The 22,526-nt window shown below is 44.4% G+C and overlaps 2 protein-coding genes across 5 annotated transcripts in view; one reads left to right on the top strand and one right to left on the bottom strand.

Annotated features, from left to right (window-relative positions):
- LOC137349426 (histone-lysine N-methyltransferase PRDM9-like) overlaps positions 1 to 11,275 on the top strand; it is a 46,081-nt gene extending 34,806 nt beyond the window's left edge. The window contains exons 2-3 of one of the 4 annotated variants that reach the window (XM_068014939.1): positions 3,192 to 3,694; positions 5,940 to 11,275. In XM_068014939.1, the coding sequence (XP_067871040.1) occupies positions 6,247 to 7,317 (1,071 nt within the window). In that variant the 5' untranslated portion in view covers positions 3,192 to 3,694; positions 5,940 to 6,246 and the 3' untranslated portion in view covers positions 7,318 to 11,275. Of the gene's footprint in view, positions 1 to 3,191; positions 3,695 to 4,641; positions 4,665 to 5,939 lie in introns of those variants that run through there. The other 3 variants (XM_068014938.1, XM_068014940.1, XM_068014937.1) reach the window with 3 other exon arrangements.
- Positions 1 to 16,962, bottom strand: part of LOC137349428 (zinc finger protein 420-like) — a 30,127-nt gene extending 13,165 nt beyond the window's left edge. Inside the window, exon 1 of the mRNA XM_068014942.1 lies at positions 15,475 to 16,962. Coding sequence (XP_067871043.1) covers positions 15,475 to 16,064 — 590 coding nt within the window. The 5' untranslated portion in view covers positions 16,065 to 16,962. The remainder of the gene's footprint in view (positions 1 to 15,474) is intronic.
- Between the last annotated feature and the right edge of the window lie 5,564 nt (positions 16,963 to 22,526).

Here is a 22,526-nt window from a genome sequence, read left to right as displayed (position 1 = left end):
GTGGAATAAAAGGGACAGTAGCAACATGGATTCAAAATTGACTGAGTGACAGGAAACAAAGAGTAGTGGTTAATGGATGTTTTTTGGGCTGGAGAAAGGTTTGTAGTGGAGTTCCCCAGGGGTCAATGTTGGGACCCTTGCTTTTCCATATATTAATGACCTTGGTGTACAGGGCACAATTTAAAAGTTTGCAGATGATATGAAACCTGGAAGCATTGTGAACTGTGAGGAGGTAGTGTAGAATTTCAAAAGGACATAGACAAGTTGGTGGAATGGGCAGACAGGTGGCAGATGAAGTTCAATGCAGAGAAATGTGAAGTGATTCCTTTTGGTAGGAAGAGCATGGAGACACAATATAGAATGTAGGGTACAATTCTAAAGGGGATGCAGGTGCAGAGGGACCTCAGTGTATATGTGTGTAGGTCATTGAAGGTGGCAGGACAGGTTGAGAGAGCAGTTAATAAAGTGTACAGTGTCCTGAGCTTTATGAATAGGGGCATAGAGTACACGAGCAACGAATAAAAACAAGAAATGCTGGAAATACTCAGCAGGTCTGGCAGCATCTGTGGAGAGAGAAATAACTCTGCAATAAATGCTGGCCTAGCCACTGCCACCCACAGGAATGAATTTTTTTAAAAATCCAGTGCCTTCAGTTGTTTCTTGATATCATGCAGAGTAAATTGAATTAGCTGAGGACTGGCATCTAAGATGCTGGGGTCTTCAGGAGGAGACCGAAAGGGATCATCAACTTGGAACTTCTGGCTGAAGGTTTTTGCAAAGGCTTCAGCCTTACCTTTTGCACTGATGTGCTGGGCTCCCCCATCATTGAGGATGGTGATGCATGTGGAGCCACCTTCTCCAATCAGTTGTTTAATTGTCCACTACCATTCACGACTAGATGTGGCAGGACTGCAGAGCTTAGATCTGATCAGTTGGTTATGGGATCGCTTGGCTCTGTCTATCGCTTGCAGCTTATGCTGTTCGGCACGCAAGTAGTCCTGGTTTGTAGCTTCACCAGGTTGACACCTCATTTTGAGGTTAATTTCTCACTCATTTTTATATTGTGTTTAGTTTCTAACAAGTCCACAATATCCAATTCATGCCAATAAATTTTAATGTTTCCAATTAGAAAAAGCAGCTTAACATCAATTGTTTTAATAGAATACAGCACGTATTATTGTGATCAGTTTGCAAGTCAGTGATCTCCCCAGGCAGCCAACTAAATAAAGCAAAATCAAATTGATGGTGAGCAGGATTTAAAACAGCTAACAGAAACCCCACTGAATTTCAAACACAATACCCTAACTACTGGGCCATCACAACTCAACAGGTAATGTGCCATCTCTCTGTTGAGATTGGCTCCTGGCTCTGCACTGGCTGTGTCTGCAGCCTGTGGCTCTCCGGCTTTATTAAAAAGGAACAGAACATGCTGGAAATCCTCTGCAGCAAGAGAAACAGAGTTTCACCTCTGACCTTTCATCAAAGTCAGGGTTTTATTATAAAAATAAAAGCAAAATACTGCGGATGGTGGAAATCTGAAATAAAAACAAGAAATGCTGGAACCACTCAGCAGGTCTGGCAGCATCTGTGGAAAGAGAAGCAGAGTTAACGTTTCGGGTCAGTGACCCTTCTTCGGAACTAGCAAATATTAGAAATGTCAAAGGTTGTAAGCAAGTGAGGCGGGGGTGGGGCAACAGATAACAAAGGAGAAGGTGTAGATTGGACAAGGCCACGTGGCTGACCAAAAGGTCATGGAGCAAAGGCACGTATAGATAGGGGAAAAAAATAGTGGGTAAGCAAACTGAAGAAACTAAGATGAAATGAAATAAACAAAAATAAGATAAAAATGTAAAGAAGAAAAAATAACTAAAAATAAAAGTAAAATGGGGGGCCCGTCATGCTCTGAAATTATTGAACTCAATGTTCAGTCTGGCAGGCTGTAGTGTGCCTAATCGGTAAATGAGATGCTGTTCCTCGAGCTTGCGTTGATGTTCACTGGAACACTGCAGCAAGCCCAGGATAGAGAGGCCCATTTACCTCCTCTCTCCTCACTATCCCAGGCCCTAAACACTCCTTTCAGGTGAAGCAGCGATTTACTTGTACTTCTTTCAATGTAGTATACTTGCATTCGCTGCTCACAATGTGGTCTCCTCTACATTGGGGAGACCAAACGCAGACGAGGTGACCGCTTTGCGGAACACCTCCGCTCAGTCCGCAAGCAGGACCCCAAGCTTCCGCTTGCTTGCCATTTCAACACTCCCCCTGCTCTCATCTCTATCCTGGGCTTGCTGCAGTGTTCCAGACATCAACGCAAGCTCGAGGAACAGCATCTCATTTACCGATTAGGCACACTACAGCCTGCCGGACTGAACATTGAGTTCAATAATTTCTGAGCATGACAGGCCCCCCATTTTACTTTTATTTTTTCTTCTTATCATTTTTAACAATTTTCTTATTTTTGTTTATTTCATTTCATCTTAGTTTAGTTTAGTTTAGAGATACAGCCCTGAAACAGGCCCTTCGGCCCACCGAGTCTGTGCCGACCATCAACCACCCATTTATACTAATCCTACACTAATTTCATATTCCTACCACATCCCCACCTGTCCCTATATTTTTCCCTACCACCTACCTATACTAGGGGCAATTGCTAATGGCCAATTTACCTATCAACCTGCAAGTCTTTGGCATGTGGGAGGAAACCGGAGCACCCGGAGGAAACCCACGCAGACACAGGGAGAACTTGCAAACTCCACACAGGCAGTACCCGGAATTGAACCCGGGTCCCTGGAGCTGTGAGGCTGCAGTGCTAACCACAGCGCCACTGTGCAGCCCGAAGTTTGTTCTGTTTGCTTACCCACTGTTTTTTCAGGTTTGTACTTGCTGCTGTTCAACCTTCAGTCCGTTAACACCCTATTTGTACTACTGCTTTGTCTTTCAACACACCATTAACATATTGTTTGCCTTTGCTCCATGACCTTTTGGTCAGCTATGTGGCCTTGTCCAGCCTCCACCTTCTCCTTTGTTATCTCTTGCCTCACCCTCACCTCACTTGCTTATAACCTTTCACATTTCTAATATTTGCTACTTCGGAAGAAGGGTCACTGACCCGAAACGTTAACTTTGCTTCTCTTTCCACAGATGCTGCCAGACCTGCTGAGTGATTCCAGCATTTCTTGTTTTTATTTCAGGGTTTTATTAACCCGCTGCCCTCTCACCTGCTGCAACCGCACACCCTGCCACCAGCGCATGCCCAGCTCACACCGTTCGCCGGGTGATCGACGTTCGCTGCGGACCAGTAGGAGCAGAGGGGGCGGGTTTGGAGGACCGAGCGAGCGGTGGGTCCTCCAAGCAATCGGAACGAGTGAGGAGCCGCCCCCTCTTGCTATTGGTACCAAGTCTCCGTCAATCACCCTGTCAGGTGTCAGGTCAGAGGTCGCTGGCGGGAGTGCCAAGTTCGGAGTGCGCAGGTGCTTTGCGGCACAGAGTTTGGAGCATGCGCAGTGCGGGTTCTGGACAGAACGGAAGCGGAAGTTTGGATCCGCAGCGGGTGAGAAATCACCGAGTGCCGGAGAGGAAAGGAGCCGGCTGGCGGGCTTCAGAAACACCCGGTGTAGGCCTCAACACCCCCAATAAGAAGATCCAGGTCCCGTGTTTTCACCGAGCGGGGTGGCAGTTACCGGGGCTTCTCCCGGTAAAAAAAACCCAGGTTAACAGTCACAAACTTTCTAGCTCTTTTGGAGGAATTAAAGATTAATAAAATGTAACATCAAAGACAAAAACTTCAAAGGAAACTGAGCTCAGTTACAAAGGGGCCTGGGGGAGGGAGGAACCATTTGGGACACAGCACAGGGCAGGAGGTCCCCCCTCCCCCACTCCCTGGTTCCACAAAGACTCCCCTTGGACTGGGCCACACCTGGGCAGGGCTGGCTCAAGGTGCAGGAAGCTGATAGGCTGAGCTGTGGACTGGGAGGAGTGGGGGGTTTGACTGACAGGCCAGGGGAGGGGGATATCAGGGCAGGTACACACACTGCTCCCCCTTTTCCTCCTGGGATCTTTTACTGGAGTTGTGTTGCTGAGTGTTTCTAAACTCTGTCTCCCTATCCCGGTAATGTCGGTGGATTGTAGGTTACTGTGAGTGTTGGACTATATTGCCCCATTCTTCCTGCTTCCCCCACTCCTCAATTGCAGGCTGCCGGCAGAATTTGGTCCCTGACCACCTGTCTTTTTTGTTGCATCAGTTTGATCTGAAGTGGAGATGGAGCAGATGCTGCTGAGTTTAATCCCGAGTACTTTTAATCCCAGTCGTGCCTGGCAATTTTCAATGTGAGACTGTCAAGGGAGGTAGATTCAAGGGGAGATGAGGTTGCTAAACGGACATCAAGCATTCAATGTAAAAGAGTATTGTTTATGTCACAAGTATTTCTGAAGATGCTTTGCATCCATTTTACATATACAGATTTTATTACGTTATGCCTGGGATATGGGCATCAGTCGCCAGACCAGCGTATATTGCCATTTCCCAGTTGCCCATTGAGAAGGTGATGGTGGGCCTTCTTGAACCGCTGCAGTCTGTGTGGTGAAGGTGCTCCCACAATGGTGTTAGAGGAGGAGTTACAGGATTTTCACCGAGTGATGATGAAGGAATGGTGATAAATGTCCAAGTTAACATCAACTTGTATTTATATAGCGTCTTTAACGTAATAAAATGTTCCAAGGTGTTTCACAGGAGTGTTTATAAAGCAACATTTGACACTGAGTCACGTAAGGAGATATTAGGGCAGATGACCAAAAGCTTGAGTAAAAAGGTGGGTTTTAAGAAGTGACTGAAGCACAGAAGGTGAGGGGGAGAGGTGGAGAGGATTAGGGAGGGATTTCCAAAGCTTATGGCCTTGGCAGCTGAAGGCACAGCCACCAGTGGTGGAGCAATGAAAATCAGGGCTGCTCAAGATTCCAGAATTAGATGAGCCCTGATCTCTCGGAGGGTTGTAGGGCTGGAGGAGATTATAGAGATAGTGAGGGGTGAGGGCATGGAGAGATTTGAAAGCAAGGATGAGGATTTTAAAATTGAGGTGCTGCTTAACTGGGAGCCTGTGTAGGTCAGTGAGCACAGTGGTGATGGGTGAAGAGGACTTGGTTCGAGTAAGGTCACAGGCAGCAGAGATTTGGATGATCTCAAGTTTACAGAGGGTGGAATGTGGGAGGCCGGCCAGGAGTGTGTTAGAATAGTCAAGTTGAGAGGTAACAAATACATGGATGTACGTTTCAGAGGTAGATGAACTGAGGCAGTTGCGAAGTCTGGTGATGTTACTGAGGTGGAAATAGGTGGTCTGAGTGATTGTGCTGATATTTAGTCGGAAGCTCATCTCGGGGTCAAATATGACACCAAGGTTATGAACGGTCTGGTTTCCCTTCAGACAGTTGCCAGAGAGAGGGACTGATTTTGTGGCTGGGGAATGGAGTGTGTAGCAGGGACTGAAGACAATTGCTTCAGACTTCCCAATATTTAATTGGATGAAATTTCTGTTCATCCAGTACTGGATGTCAGACAACTCAGGATGGTGTGTGACTTGGAGGTGATCGTGTTCACAGACACCTGCTACCCTGATCCTTCTAGATGATGGAAATTGAAGGTTTGGGAGGTTCTTTCAAAGTTCTGATTGAGTTGCAGATATATAAAATCCTCTCCCTCTCTCTCTGTCCTCCTATAGAGGGCAGAGTCTTGTGTAGGTCCAGACTGGGTGGCAGGTTCCCTTCCCTGAAGGACGTTAGTGAACCAGTTGGGGTTGTAAGTCAATCCAGCAACTTTCATGGTCACATTTTCCTCCTACCGGCCCCATAAGTTACCAGATTCATTCAGCTCCATTTCACAACCTGCCTTTGTGTTTTAGTGGGTTCTCTCACACACTCTTATTTTCTGTTTTAAATTAATTTCACAGGGTTTTAGAAGGGGAGGAATTGCAGTCGTGAAATGCAAAGCAAACGGATCTGAAGGAGTCGCCCAATTTATCATAACCTGAATATCACCGGATTTTGAACGTGGAAGGAAAAAGCAGCGATCACAGTGTGGAGAAACTGTACACGAGTTCTGTGTGTGGATGAGGTTTCAGCCGATCATCTGGCCTGTCGAAACACAAGTGCAGTCACTGGGAAGAAACTATGTAAATTTTGGGACTGTGGAAAAGGATTGAATTACCCAGTTGAACTGGAAACTCATCCACGCAGTCACACTCTGGAGCTTTCTCCATGCGTGGGAAGGGATTCACTACTTCATCCGACCTGCTGACACACCAGCGAGTTCACACTGGGGAGAGGCCATTTACCTGCTCTGAATGTGGCAAGGGATTCACTCAGTCCTCCAACCTTCTGACACACCAGCGTGTTCACACTGGAGAGAGGCCATTCACCTGCTCTGAGTGTGGCAAGGGATTCACTCAGTCCTGCAACCTTCTTACACACCAGCGTGTTCACAGTGGGGAGAGGCCGTTCACCTGCTCTGAGTGTGGGAAGGGATTTACTCAGTTATCCAATCTTCTGACACATGAACGAATTCACACTGGGAAGAGGCCATTTATCTGCTCAGAGTGTGGTAGGGGATTCATTTCTCCATCCCAACGTCTGACACACCAGAGAGTTCACACTGGGGAGAAGCCATTCACCTGCACTGAGTGTGGGAAGGGATTCACTGAGTTATCCAAACTGCTGACACACCAGCGAGTTCACACTGGGGAGAGGCCGTTCACCTGCTTAGAGTGTGGGAAGAGATTCACTCAGTTAGCCCACCTGCTGACACACCAGCGAGTTCACACTGGGGAGAGGCCGTTCACCTGCTTAGAGTGTGGGAAGGGATTCACTACTTCATCCGACTTGCTGAAACACCAGCGAGTTCACACTGGGGAGAGGCCGTTCACCTGCTCTGAGTGTGGGAAGGGATTCAGTCAGTCATCCAACCTTCTGGCACACCAGCGACTTCACACTGGGGAGAAGCCATTCACCTGTACAGACTGTGGGAAGGGATTCACTACCTCATCCAACCTTCTGACACACCAGACAGTTCACACTGGGGAGAGGCCATTTACCTGCTCAGAGTGTGGTAGGGGATTCACTGCTCCATCCCATCTTCTGACACACCAGCGAGTTCATACTGGGGAGAGGCCGTTCACCTGCTCAGAGTGTGGGAAGGGATTCAGTACTTCATCTGACCTGCTGACACACCGGCGTGTTCACACTGGGGAGAGACCATTCACCTGCTCTGAGTGTGGGAAGGGATTCACTACTTCATCCAACCTTCTGGCACACCAGCGAATTCACAAGTAACTCAGGGATGAGAAGTTTCTGCCAAATGGCAGATTTCCAACATTGGGGTTTCGGAAATCCACCATTGGCTTCTCCCTTTCCGAGCTTGACCAAAAGACTGGCTTTGAAAAAAAATTGCCAACTGTCGTTTCATTGACAGTTCCGCTTTTTTGATTTTTAAAGCTGGCCAATCGCAAAGCTGCCCAGAGGTCTTTTTACCTGTTTTAAGTCTTTATTTTTTATAATCTTTCACCTTGGTGGAAATTAACTTCAACCAGGAAAGCAAGTGGGTGGAACTGCACACTCCTTCACAACTTCAGTGTGTCAGTCTTCTGTAAATGGCCAAAAAGGAGGTGTGTGTGTACTGTTACGACCAACCGCTCGAGTCAAAGCCCCAATCAAAAAATATGATTCTGATTGTGGTGAGAGAAACACACTGTTAATTCAGTCCTGTCCCTCCACAGATCGCCAAAGATATCATTTAAAACTTTCCAAATTAAAGAAAGATCCAGCCAAATTGTACCACCTATTAACCCCCGAATGAGGCTAACCAAACCAGGTGTCTTTAAATCAACAAATTAACTGTTTAATTAGAAAAACTAAATTCTTTAACACTATGAAGATATAAACAACATTTAAAATAGAAAAAAAATTAGAGTTCTTGTAAATTTACTGTTCCTGATTAACAATCCTCTGATTAATGTCCACGCACAATCTTCCAGGGTCCGATGAGGAAAGGGAACAGTCGAACACCCAAAGTTTCAAACTCTGCTTTCTTCCAGTGACGACTACAGTACATCAACAACCACTTTCAATCGAATCAATCTGGCTTTAGAATTTTTGAGGGATAAAAGATTGTCACAATCTAACTTCCCTTCCTTCAGTTTAAATTGTCAGAGATCTCTGTTTTGGCTTGACTTTTAGAATTTTGAGAGAGAATAATAAATAAACAGACTAAATTCTCTGCCTTCAATTTAAATGGTGTGAGAGCCCTTCTTTCAGGTGCTAACACACAGCTGTCTGTCTGTGTCCCCTCTTAGTCTGTAAGCCAGTTCAAAATTAAATGTGTATCTCAATGCTCAGTTGGAGCAGCTGTATCCAAGGTAATGAGAATGCACCCTTTGAATCACCGTCTCCGAATGGCTGTATCCCAGGCAATGAGAATGCATTCTCAGACTCAGTCTTTACAGCTAGCTGCCTTAAAGCAGTACGACTCTTTTGCCAGCCTGAAAGGCATTCTTCCTGAAATAAAACTACAGGATCATAACAGTATACACAGACCAATTCCCAATGTTTGTTTTTGCAGTCATGGGATATCTTAGCAGAGATCACCTGAGAACTGACACAGCTCATTTGACATGGCTTAAAATTAATGGTGCAGGATCAGTAGCTGGCAAGTCGCTGGTCTGCAGCAAAAACATTGGTTTGTCAATAGGGCGGCGCAGTGGTTAGCACCGCAGCCTCACAGCTCCAGGGACCCGGGTTCGGTTCTGGGTACTGCCTGTGTGGAGTTTGCAAGTTCTCCCTGTGACCATGTGGGTTTTCGCCGGGTGCTCCAGTTTCCTCCCACAGCCAAAGACTTGCAGGTTGATAAGTAAATTGGCCATTGTAAATTGCCCCTAGTGTAGGTAGGTGGTAGGAGAATTGAGTGAAGGTGGGGATGTGGTAGGGAATATGGGATTAATGTAGGATTAGTATAAATGGGTGGTTAATGGTTGGTACAGACTCGGTGGGCCGAAGGGCCTGTTTTAGTGCTGTATCTCTCTATGACTCTAATAGGAATTTGAAACTTGCTTCCATTTACACAGCAGTGTGTGTCTGAAATAATTTCTGAAAACCCTGCACAAACTGGTTACTGAATGTGAATATCCTGCAGTGAACATGAACTGTTTAAACTTAATATGTCCTGTGCTTTGCAGCAACTGAAGTGATCTGGAATTTCCACTTATTGGTTTGCTCAGGTGTTTGGCTGAATTCCATTCATTGTTCATCTCCATTTTCACTGTCCACTGACCCAGTCACAGTCTTTTACACCATAGTGATGCAGGGCAAGGAGTGTAACTCTGGCTATCTTTCTTCAATGTGTGTTTTGACATTGCTTAAGATTATCTGGAAAAGACTGTCCTGCACCACAAGTGCTGTGTATTGGTTACAGTGAAACTATCCTGAGCTCTCTGCAGTCACTATAAATGGTCACTGGGTTTCTGAGACTGATGGCACAGTACTCTGTACATGTATGAACATGTATATACAGAGGTGCTGCCTTTCTCCAAGCCAACACAATAGTTATGATTTTCAGCTCACCTTGCTGTTAAATGCAGCTGTCACTGAACCAATTGATACAGTGGAACAGGAGCCAGAAGTGTTCATCACTGTTGGGATATACAGCTGTCCATTGGACCTGCTGCATTGTCACAGCCATTACCAAACATTTGAGCCTGATTTGGGGATGATGCAACAGAACCTCAAACTTGTTACTGTTGAGATTGTCGTCGATTTGAGGATGACATCCACTCAAAGTCTCTGCCATGGGTCTTCAGGTCACTGAGCAGGCTGATTCTCGACCTGAAGATCTTTGGGCACATGGGGGATCTGCTACACTTTTTACATTGCATAAAATCTGGACCATTTGAAAAGGAAAATCACATTTTTCATTAGTTTTCATTATTATAATGAGATCTGCACTGCAAACAAGATTATTTTAGTTTAAATCTTTATAATTTGACTAATTATTTTAAACTATAAAATCTACCATGAGTGATGATATTTAAAAACAAGTATTTCATCTAGAGAGCCACCACATTTGCTGAAGTTAATAAGGTTATTTTCCTCTTTTGTGCTTGGAGGTAAATAATTGTCTAAAAGAAAATTGGATCAGGAGTATCACATGCTCCTAACAGAATGTATGTGATATTCCTGTCCATTTAAGTTAATGGACAGTAAATTGGACAGGCTGTATAACTGGTATACAATCCTCCCTACCTGGTTTTACTTTCTGCATCATTCAGGTGATTATGTCACAGCACAAAATAAGAAAAATGACCCTGCTTATGTTCAAGTTTCTGGATTGTAAATGTCTCATGAGTGTTTACTTTTTATTAATTTATATACCTACTGATTTGTGCACATCACTTACCAAGGTACCAGAACGTGCCGTCTGGTATGTTTATATATATATATTGCTTTCCATTAAAGTTGACACATCTTCACAGAACACCTTTTACATGAAGAAGCTATAAATAGGCAGAAGCAGGACACTGAGAATGTGAAGCTCTGTAAAACCAATTATCAGCTGTCAGGTAAGTCTCATGAAATTGTATTCTGAGTACAGTGTAATTTTATTCATTACAGATGCAAGATTGTAAAAAATTACCATTACCCAACTAGTTTACTTCAATAACAGTGCTATAATTACATGATTCCAAGTCAAAAAAATCAGACTTTAGTTTTTGACAACTCTCACCCGTGTTTCAAAGCCAGCTCGGATCTGCAAATTAAACCCGACCGGAGCCCGACAGAACCACATCCGACCCGGACCGGCCCGAGTCCTTTCATTTTTTCCCGCGGCTGACCCGACCCGACCAGAACATCAGTTAACCTAGCTTCAATTTTTCACTTTGTTGCTTATTTGCACAAGCTTTAAAAAAAACTGTAACTAAACAACGTTTTAAGTCCAAAAAGTACATTATCATTGGAGCCACGTACCGGAGGTGGTAATAGAGTGTGACTGATCCGACCCGAGCCTGAATGCCGGACCCGGAAGAGAGACCCGACCCAACCCGAACCCGACACGTCGTTGGGTAGCCGTGCTCTTCCTGAATTTGTTGCTTGTTTTGTGAAATTCTCTCCCTATTAGTGCTCAACTGCTGGATAACTCTTGATTACATTGAGATGTGTTGATACATGTCTCTTAAGTGTCTGTGTGCCCAGATTTAATTAAGTTGTGTTTTGTAACCAATAAATGATGTTTCGGACATGACTTGTAATCTGGTATCTTGGTGATTTGTCAAGAAAGATTTAATTCACTCACTCAGCAGCTTGAGAGGAACCAGACTGAGGTTTAATGAACATAAGAAATAGGAGCTGGAGGAGGCCATTTGGCCCTTTGAGCCTGTTCTGCCATTCACCCAGATCAGCCGGAAATATTCTACAGGTCAGGCAGCATATGTGGAGAGAGAAGTAGAGTTAACGTTTTAAGTCTGTGACCTTTCATCAGAACTGGCAAAGGTTAGAAATTTTTCACGATGATCTCTGAGTTCGTAACCACTGGAAAGTGGGATTAAGCCGGATATCTTTTTTTTTTCCATCTGGCACAGACACAATGGGCTGAATGGCCTCCTTCTATGCTGTAAATTTTCTACGATTCTATTCTGACAGTTGGGGTTTGTTTCTACCGATAATAATAACCTTTTAAGTTGGCTGGAGTTTAACATTCTGGATAATGGAGGCAGCTAGAAAAGAAGGTCTTGGGTTTAATAGTAAAAAGTGTGCTATCAGTGTGAATCACATCAGCTTTTCGGGCTCAATCTACTGACACTGGCTCCCAGTAAGGTTGAGAATATACAATCAGTGCCAACACCGCAAAACAAGGAAGAGTTACAGAGATGTTTCTGATTGTTTAAAATTTTAGCACCCGATATCTCGAATTTCTCAGAGAAAGCATCATCACTGCGTGTACTTAAAAAGGATACACCATTCTTGTGGCATGAAAGAGCATCAGCCCACGTTTGATTCACTAAAACAGTCCCTTTCTGCAGAAGCATATTTGCAATATTATGACCCAAGGAAAGAAACTACACTTGAGGTATATGCTTTGCAAAAGGGTCTTGAGGAAGATAGACCAATTGCATTCGGTTCCAAAAGTTTTTCACCCAGTCAAGTGATCTATTCAAACATAGAGCATGAAACATTAGCTTTAGTATTCAAAATCACCAGATTACATACATCCCTATTTGGCAAACGCTTTGTTGTTAAGACTGATTACAAGCCATTGGCAATGTTTTTGTAAAACAGCACTCACCATGCACCACCTCGACTACAAAGGGGTATGACTGCAAGATTCATATAAACCTGGAAACCTCATGGTTACTTCTGATACATTGAGCAAACTACCTAATCCCAAGAAACAAGAAGACATTCCACGATGTGCAAGTAGATGAGGCAGATGTGGAGCTGGAAGACCTGTAGAATATTGATCGAATGTGATTTGTACAGAAAAGACATGAAGAGCTCCAAGAGGAGACATCTGAAGATCCTGTCTTAAAGGCATAATGGCAATTCAGCATCAGTGGTTGGCCTGCTACAATGCAAGAGGTTCCTGCAGATATGAGAACTTTTTTGGCCATATTCTGACATATTATTTTTGGGGGAAGACAAGTGTTGATTTCGAAAACGTTCCATCAGGATAACCTTACACAATTACATCAAGGTCACAAGGGGATTAAAAAGTCAAGATGACTTGCACATGAGACAGTTTATTGGCCAGGAATCAACAGTAGCATAGAGTGAGCATTGAGGATGTGCAATGTATGCCAAAAACGTCAACTGAGCCAACACAGACAGTGAGTCACTTCATCCACATGATGTTCCATTACATACATGGTCAAGAATAGTCACTGACCTGTCTTCAGTTAAAGGTGACGATTTTCTATTGATTACCCCCTACTTCTCCAAGTTCCCCATCATTCGCCAATTGATGGATACATAAAGCGCATCAGTAGCGAACACAATGAGTGTATGTTTTAGTCTTTTTGGTTCCCGAGAGGAGATAAGTGTCAGATAACTGTCCTCAGTACACCAGTTAGCCATTTCAAGATGTGTGCAAAGTGGGCTGTAAATCACATTACGTCATCCCCACATTACCTGAGGCTGAACACTGGCAGAAAGGTTGGTGCGGAGAGTAAAGTCACTAACTCTGAAATCAGGATAGCCATATTGCACCTATGAGCAACACAATTAAACACAGAATGACCATCCCTGGAAGAAATCATGTTTGAAAAATAAACTAGGTCAAATCTTCAGTCATCACTTGATTGAACAAAAGGTCAGACTGAGAGAAGACATGGAACCCTGAGCAAGTGTCCAAGATCTGTAATGAGCCTCGGTCATAGGAGGTAACCACCCTGAATGGAGCAATGTTGTGAAGGAATAGATGTTAGCTGAGAAAGTTATCCAACAACATCATGTCTGACACTCCTGTAGCATCAAGGACACATTCACATTCAAGTCCTAAGAAGGAAGCTCAGAAAAATGACATGTACAACACTCAAGTACAAGATAGTTGTCAGTCAATCCGATGAGTCAAGAGAGGAGTTGACAATTCCAGATCTCAGCAGTTTCACAGTGACAAGATCAAGTGCAGTCAACAGACTACCTGTACATTTTAGAGACTCTCGACTGATGAGTCAATATATGTGTAAATATTGTTCACAATTATCTTATTTCATGATGTGCAGAGCATATAATTTAGGAAACTTCCATTTAAAGGAGTGTTGTGATTTTTTTAACCTGCTAATGTACTAGTTAACATACTGTTGAATATGTAGATTGGTATACATCACAGGAATTGATGCAAGCCAACCTATGATATTGCAGTTGGAGCAGTGTTAGTCAATAGTCAGTACATGTATCTTGGTGCTGTTCTGTAAGTCTGGTAATAAAGAACCCTTTATTCAACACACCATTCATCCTCAGAATGTTTGGTATATTTATGTTGAGGACACAATAACACAACAGGCACCATCAGCATACATGTGAAAATTAACGCTGTGATTTCAAATGGTGTTCTTGAGGGACAGCATGTAGATGGGAAATAGAAGGGGGTGAAGGATAGATCCTTGGAGGACACCAGAGGTAACTGTCCAGGAGTGGGAAGAGAAGCCATTGCAGCTGATACTCTGGCTATGATTAGATAAGAATGCAACCAGGAGGGTGCAGTCCCACCCAGCTGGACAACAGTGGACAGGTGTCAGAGGCTTCAGACAGGTGGAGAAAGATAAGGAGGGATAGTTTACCTTTGTTTCAGTTACATAGGCTATAAGAGCTGTTTCTGTACTGTGGCAGGGGTGGAAACCTGATTGGAGGAATTCAACCATGCAGTTCCGGGAAAGATGGGCACTGATTTGGAAGACAACAACACCTTCAAAGGACTTTGGAGAGGAAACGGAGATTGGAGGAAGTGGTAGTTTGCAAGGACAGTGGGGTTAAGGGTTGTTCCTCTTGCAGAGGGGGTGAATAAGACAGATTTAAAGGAGAGAGGGAAAGTGCCTGAAGAGAGAGAACTGTTAACAGTATCAGCTAACATGGGGAAGTTGGCTGGTCAGCAGTTTAGTGGGAATAGGGTCAAGGGAGCAGGAGGTGAGGCAAGATGAGCTCGGAGAGGGAATGAGGAAGACAGGAGAGAAACCAGAGAAAGATGCGGGTTCAGGGCTCGGGCAGGGGGAGCTTTCGAGACAGTTTGGCCTGGGGGGCTAGTGGAAGGGAGGGAAACAGCAGAGGCAGCTGATTGGATGGTCTCAATCTGAGTGACAAAGAAGACCATGAGCTCCTCACACTTGTTGAAGGTGAAGATGGAGGAGACAGGGGAAAAAGAAACTAACAAGTGTTCGCTTTGTTAGAAAGACTTGACACACTGTGTGTTTAACACAAAACTGATTTATTTGACTTTTATACAGAATATTAACCCATATAACTGGGCTGGAGTTTATCAGCAGAAACAGACCCCAATGAACATGTTTCAGTCCAGTCCTGGATGTGATTAATAGCAGAATCCATCATTGTAGTCGCTTGTGAACTCGCTAGTGTGTCAGCAGGTTGGATAACTGAGTGAATCCCTTCCCACACATGGGGCAGGTGAACGGCCTCTCTCCAGTATGAACTCGCTGGTGTCTCAGCAGGTTGGATGACTGAGTGAATCCCTTCCCACACATGGGGCAGGTGAACGGCCTCTCTCCAGTATGAACTCGCTGGTGTCTCAGCAGGTTGGATGACTGAGTGAATCCCTTCCCACACATGGGGCAGGTGAACGGCCTCTCTCCAGTATGAACTCGCTGGTGTCTCAGCAGGTTGGATAACCGAGTGAATCCCTTCCCACACACGGGGCAGGTGAACAGTCTCTCTCCAGTGTGAACTTGCTGGTGTGTCAGCAGGGTGGATAACCGAGTGAATCCCTTCCCACACACGGGGCAGGTGAACGGCCTCTCTCCAGTATGAACTCGCTGGTGTCTCAGCAGGTTGGATAACCGAGTGAGTCCCTTCCCACACACGGGGCAGGTGAACGGCCTCTCTCCAGTGTGAACTCGCTGGTGTGTCAGCAGGGTGGATAACCGAGTGAATCCCTTCCCACACACAGGACAGGTGAACGGTCTCTCTCCAGTGTGAACTCGCTGGTGTGTCAGCAGGGTGGATAACCGAGTGAATCCCTTCCCACACACAGGACAGGTGAACGGCCTCTCTCCAGTGTGAACTCGCTGGTGTGTCAGCAGGGTGGATAACCGAGTGAATCCCTTCCCACACACAGGACAGGTGAACGGTCTCTCTCCAGTGTGAACTCGCTGGTGTGTCAGCAGGGTGGATAACCGAGTGAATCCCTTCCCACACACAGGACAGGTGAACGGCCTCTCTCCAGTGTGAACTCGCTGGTGTGTCAGCAGGTTGGATGACTGAGTGAATCCCTTCCCACACACATGACAGGTGAACGGTCTCTCTCCAGTGTGAACTCGCTGGTGTGTCAGCAGGTTGGATAACCGAGTGAATCCCTTCCCACACATGGGGCAGGTGAACAGTCTCACTCCAGTTTGAACTCGCTGGTGTGTCAGCAGGTTGGTTGAATTGGTGAATCCCTTTCCACACTCAGAGCATCTGAATGGCCTCTCCTCAGTGTGAAGTCACTGATATTTCAACAAGTTGTTTGGTTGAATGAATCTCCATACACAGAGCCTGTGAATGGTCTCTCCCCAGTGTGACTGGACTGATGAGTTTCCAGCTGACATGGGTAATTGAATTCCTTTCCACACTGCCGATACTTACACGGTTTCTTCCCAGTGTGACTGCGTTTGTGTTTCGACAGGCCAGATGATTGGCTGAAACCTCGTCCACACACAGAACATGTGTACAGTTTATCCCCACTGTGATCGCTGCTATTTCCTTTCATGTTCAAAATCTGGTGATATTCAGGTTACGATAAATTGGGCGACTCCTTCAGATCCTGATGTGATGCTTCTTTGAGTTTCCCGACTGCAAATAGTCTTCTAATAACCTGTGAGATTGATTAAAACAGAAAAAAAGGGAGTGCGAGAATAGCCAGAAAAACACAAGGCAAATTGCAAAATGGAGCTGAATGAATCTGGTGGTTTAGGGGTGGCCAATCAGTTTGGCCTCCATGAGAGAGGGAGAGAGACAGAGCAGGGCAGGGGGAAGCACAGAGCGGGGGGGGGGGTGGTTGGAGAGAGACAAAGCGGGCTGGAGAGGGGGAGAGGAGAGAGACAAAGCAGGTGAGAGAGAGAGAGAAAATGGGTGGGGGAAAGAGAGAGGGAGACCCCAATCCCCAATTTAAAACAGAGATATTATCCCCCCCACCAGACCTTAATATAAAACAGTGAACATTATCCCCCCTTACAGACCCCAATAGAAAACAGTGAACATTATCCAACTCTTCCAGGCCCCAATATAAAACAGTGAACATTATCCACCCTTCCAGACCCCAATATAAAACAGTGAACATTATCCCCCCTTCCAGACCCCAATATAAAACAGTGAACATTATCCCCCCTTCCAGACACCAATATAATACAGTGAACATTATCCCCCCTTCCAGACCCCAATATAAAACAGCGAACATTATCCCCCCTTCCAGACACCAATATAATACAGTGAACATTATCCCCCCTTCCAGACCCCAATATAAAACAGCGAACATTATCCCCCCTTCCAGACCCCAATATAAAACAGTGAACATTATCCCCCTTCCAGACCCCAATATAAAACAGTGAACATTATCCCCCCTTCCAAACCCCAATATAAAACAGCGAACATTATCCCCCCTTCCAGAAACCAATATAAAACAGTGAACATTATCCCCCCTTCCAGAACCCAATATAAAACAGCGAACATTATCCCCCCTTCCAAACCCCAATATAAAACAGTGAACATTATCCCCCCTTCCAGAAACCAATATAAAACAGTGAACATTATCCCCCCCTTCCAAACCCCAATATAAAACAGTGAACATTATCCCCCCTTCCAAACCCCAATATAAAACAGTGAACATTATCCACCCTTCCAAACCCCAATATAAAACAGTGAACATTATCCCCCCTTCCAAACCCCAATATAAAACAGCGAACATTATCCCCCCTTCCAGAAACCAATATAAAACAGTGAACATTATCCCCCCTTCCAAACCCCAATATAAAACAGTGAACATTATCCCCCCTTCCAGAAACCAATAAAAAACAGTGAACATTATCCCCCCCTTCCAAACCCCAATATAAAACAGTGAACATTATCCCCCCTTCCAAACCCCAATATAAAACAGTGAACATTATCCACCCTTCCAAACCCCAATATAAAACAGTGAACATTATCCCCCCTTCCAAACCCCAATATAAAACAGCGAACATTATCCCCCCTTCCAGAAACCAATATAAAACAGTGAACATTATCCCCCCTTCCAAACCCCAATATAAAACAGTGAACATTATCCCCCCTTCCAGAAACCAATATAAAACAGTGAACATTATCCCCCCCTTCCAAACCCCAATATAAAACAGTGAACATTATCCCCCCTTCCAAACCCCAATATAAAACAGTGAACATTATCCACCCTTCCAAACCCCAATATAAAACAGTGAACATTATCCCCCCTTCCAGAACCCAATATAAAACAGTGAACATTATACCCCCTTCCAAACCCCAATATAAAACAGTGAACATTATCCACCCTTCCAAACCCCAATATAAAACAGTGAACATTATCCCCCCTTCCAGAACCCAATATAAAACAGTGAACATTATACCCCCTTCCAAACCCCAATATAAAACAGTGAACATTATCCCCCCTTCCAGAGCCCGATATCAGTGAACATTATCCCCCCCTTCCAAACCCCAATATAAAAGTGAACATGATCCCCCCCTTTCCAGACCCCAATATAAAACAGTGAACATTATCCCCCCTTCCAAACCCCAATATAAAACAGTGAACATTATCCCCCCCCCTTCCATACCCCAATATAAAACAGTGAACATTATGCCCCCTTCCAGAGCCCGATATCAGTGAACATTATCCAACCTTCCAGAACCCAATATAAAACAGTGAACATTATCCCCCCCTTCCAGAACCCAATATAAAACAGTGAACATTATCCCCCCTTCCAGACCCCAATATAAAACAGTGAACATTATCCCCCCCTTCCAGACTCCAATATAAAACAGTGAACATTATCCCCCCCCCCTTCCAGACCCCAATATAAAACAGTGAACATTATCCCCCCCTTCCAAACCCCAATATAAAACAGTGAACATTATCCCCCCCTTCCAGAACCCAATATAAAACAGTGAACATTATCCCCCCTTCCAGACCCCAATATAAAACATGTAACATTATCCCCCCCTTCCAAACCCCAATATAAAACAGTGAACATTATCCCCCCCCTTCCAGAACCCAATATAAAACAGTGAACATTATCCCCCCCCTTCCAGAACCCAATATAAAACAGTGAACATTATCCCCCCTTCCAGACCCCAATATAAAACAGTGAATATTATCCCCCCCTTCCAGACCCCAATATAAAACAGTGAACATTATCCCCCCTTCCAAACCCCAATATAAAACAGTGAACATTATCCCCCCTTCCAGACACAAATATAAAACAGTGAACATTATCCCCCTTCCAAACCCCAATATAAAACAGTGAATATTATCCCCCCCTTCCAGACCCCAATATAATACAGTGAACATTATCCCCCCTTCCAGACCCCAATATAAAACAGTGAACATTATCCCCCCTTCCAGACCCCAATATAAAACAGTGAACATTATCCACCCTTCCAGACACCAATATAAAACAGTGAACATTATGCCCCCCTTCCAGACACCAATATAAAACAGTGAACATTATCCCCCCTTCCAGACCCCAATATAAAACAGTGAACATTATCCCCCCTTCCAAACCCCAATATAAAACAGTGAACATTATCCCCCCTTCCAGACCCCAATATAAAACAGTGAACATTATCCCCCCTTCCAGACCCCAATATAAAACAGTGAACATTATTCCCCCAGGACCCCAATATAAAACAGTGAACATTATTCCCCCAGGACCCCAATATAAAACAGTGAACATTATCCCCCCTTCCAGACCCCAATATAATACAGTGAACATTATTCCCCCAGGACCCCAATATAAAACAGTGAACATTATTCCCCCAGGACCCCAATATAAAACAGTGAACATTATTCCCCCAGGACCCCAATATAAAACAGTGAACATTATTCCCCCAGGACCCCAATATAAAACAGTGAACATTATTCCCCCAGGACCCCAATATAAAACAGTGAACATTATCCCCCCTTCCAGACCCCAATATAAAACAGTGAACATTATTCCCCCAGGACCCCAATATAAAACAGTGAACATTATTCCCCCAGGACCCCAATATAAAACAGTGAACATTATCCCCCCTTCCAGACCCCAATATAATACAGTGAACATTATCCCCCCCTTCCAGACCCCAATATAAAACAGTGAACATTATCCCCCCTTCCAGACCCCAATATAAAACAGTGAACATTATCCACCCTTCCAGACACCAATATAAAACAGTGAACATTATGCCCCCCTTCCAGACACCAATATAAAACAGTGAACATTATCCCCCCTTCCAGACCCCAATATAAAACAGTGAACATTATCCCCCCTTCCAAACCCCAATATAAAACAGTGAACATTATCCCCCCTTCCAGACCCCAATATAAAACAGTGAACATTATCCCCCCTTCCAGACCCCAATATAAAACAGTGAACATTATCCCCCCTTCCAGACCCCAATATAAAACAGTGAACATTATCCCCCCTTCCAAACCCCAATATAAAACAGTGAACATTATCCCCCCTTCCAGACCCCAATATAAAACAGTGAACATTATCCCCCCTTCCAGACCCCAATATAAAACAGTGAACATTATTCCCCCAGGACCCCAATATAAAACAGTGAACATTATCCACCCTTCCAGACACCAATATAAAACAGTGAACATTATCCACCCTTCCAGACACCAATATAAAACAGTGAACATTATGCCCCCCTTCCAGACACCAATATAAAACAGTGAACATTATCCCCCCTTCCAGACCCCAATATAAAACAGTGAACATTATCCCCCCTTCCAAACCCCAATATAAAACAGTGAACATTATCCCCCCTTCCAGACCCCAATATAAAACAGTGAACATTATCCCCCCTTCCAGACCCCAATATAATACAGTGAACATTATCCCCCCCTTCCAGACCCCAATATAAAACAGTGAACATTATCCCCCCCTTCCAAACCCCAATATAAAACAGTGAACATTATCCCCCCCTTCCAGAACCCAATATAAAACAGTGAACATTATCCCCCTTCCAGACACCAATATAAAACAGTGAACATTATCCACCCTTCCAGACACCAATATAAAACAGTGAACATTATCCACCCTTCCAGACACCAATATAAAACAGTGAACATTATCCCCCCTTCCAGACACCAATATAAAACAGTGAACATTATCCCCCCTTCCAGACCCCAATATAAAACAGTGAACATTATCCCCCCTTCCAGACCCCAATATAAAACAGTGAACATTATCCCCCCTTCCAAACCCCAATATAAAACAGTGAACATTATCCCCCCTTCCAGACCCCAATATAAAACAGTGAACATTATCCCCCCTTCCAGACCCCAATATAAAACAGTGAACATTATTCCCCCAGGACCCCAATATAAAACAGTGAACATTATTCCCCCAGGACCCCAATATAAAACAGTGAACATTATCCCCCCTTCCAGACCCCAATATAATACAGTGAACATTATCCCCCCCTTCCAGACCCCAATATAAAACAGTGAACATTATTCCCCCAGGACCCCAATATAAAACAGTGAACATTATCCCCCCTTCCAGACCCCAATATAATACAGTGAACATTATCCCCCCCTTCCAAACCCCAATATAAAACAGTGAACATTATCCCCCCTTCCAGACCCCAATATAAAACAGTGAACATTATCCCCCTTCCAGACCCCAATATAAAACAGTGAACATTATCCCCCCTTCCAAACCCCAATATAAAACAGTGAACATTATTCACCCAGGACCCCAATATAAAACAGTGAACATTATCCCCCCTTCCAGACCCCAATATAAAACAGTGAACATTATCCCCCCTTCCAAACACCAATATAAAACAGTGAACATTATCCCCCCTTCCAGACCCCAATATAAAACAGTGAACATTATCCCCCCTTCCAAACACCAATATAAAACAGTGAACATTATCCCCCCTTCCAGACCCCAATATAAAACAGTGAACATTATCCCCCCTTCCAGACCCCAATATAAAACAGTGAACATTATCCCCCTTCCAGACACCAATATAAAACAGTGAACATTATCCACCCTTCCAGACACCAATATAATACAGTGAACATTATCCCCCCCTTCCAGACCCCAATATAAAACAGTGAACATTATCCCCCCTTCCAGACCCCAATATAAAACAGTGAACATTATCCCCCCTTCCAGACCCCAATATAAAACAGTGAACATTATTCCCCCAGGACCCCAATATAAAACAGTGAACATTATCCCCCCTTCCAGACCCCAATATAATACAGTGAACATTATCCCCCCCTTCCAGACCCCAATATAAAACAGTGAACATTATCCCCCCCCTTCCAGACCCCAATATAAAACAGTGAACATTATCCCCCCTTCCAAACCCCAATATAAAACAGTGAACATTATCCCCCCCCTTCCAAACCCCAATATAAAACAGTGAACATTATCCCCCCCCCTTCCAAACCCCAATATAAAACAGTGAATATTATCCCCCCTTCCAAACCCCAATATAAAACAGTGAACATTATCCCCCCTTCCAGACCCCAATATAAAACAGTGAACATTATCCCCCCTTCCAGACACCAATATAAAACAGTGAACATTATCCCCCCTTCCAGACCCCAATATAAT

This window comes from Heterodontus francisci, chromosome 34 (genome assembly GCF_036365525.1).
Source record: "Heterodontus francisci isolate sHetFra1 chromosome 34, sHetFra1.hap1, whole genome shotgun sequence".
Lineage (NCBI taxonomy): Eukaryota > Metazoa > Chordata > Chondrichthyes > Heterodontiformes > Heterodontidae > Heterodontus > Heterodontus francisci.
Note: the sequence above shows the minus strand (reverse complement) of the source record. Positions and strands in the feature narration are given on the sequence as shown.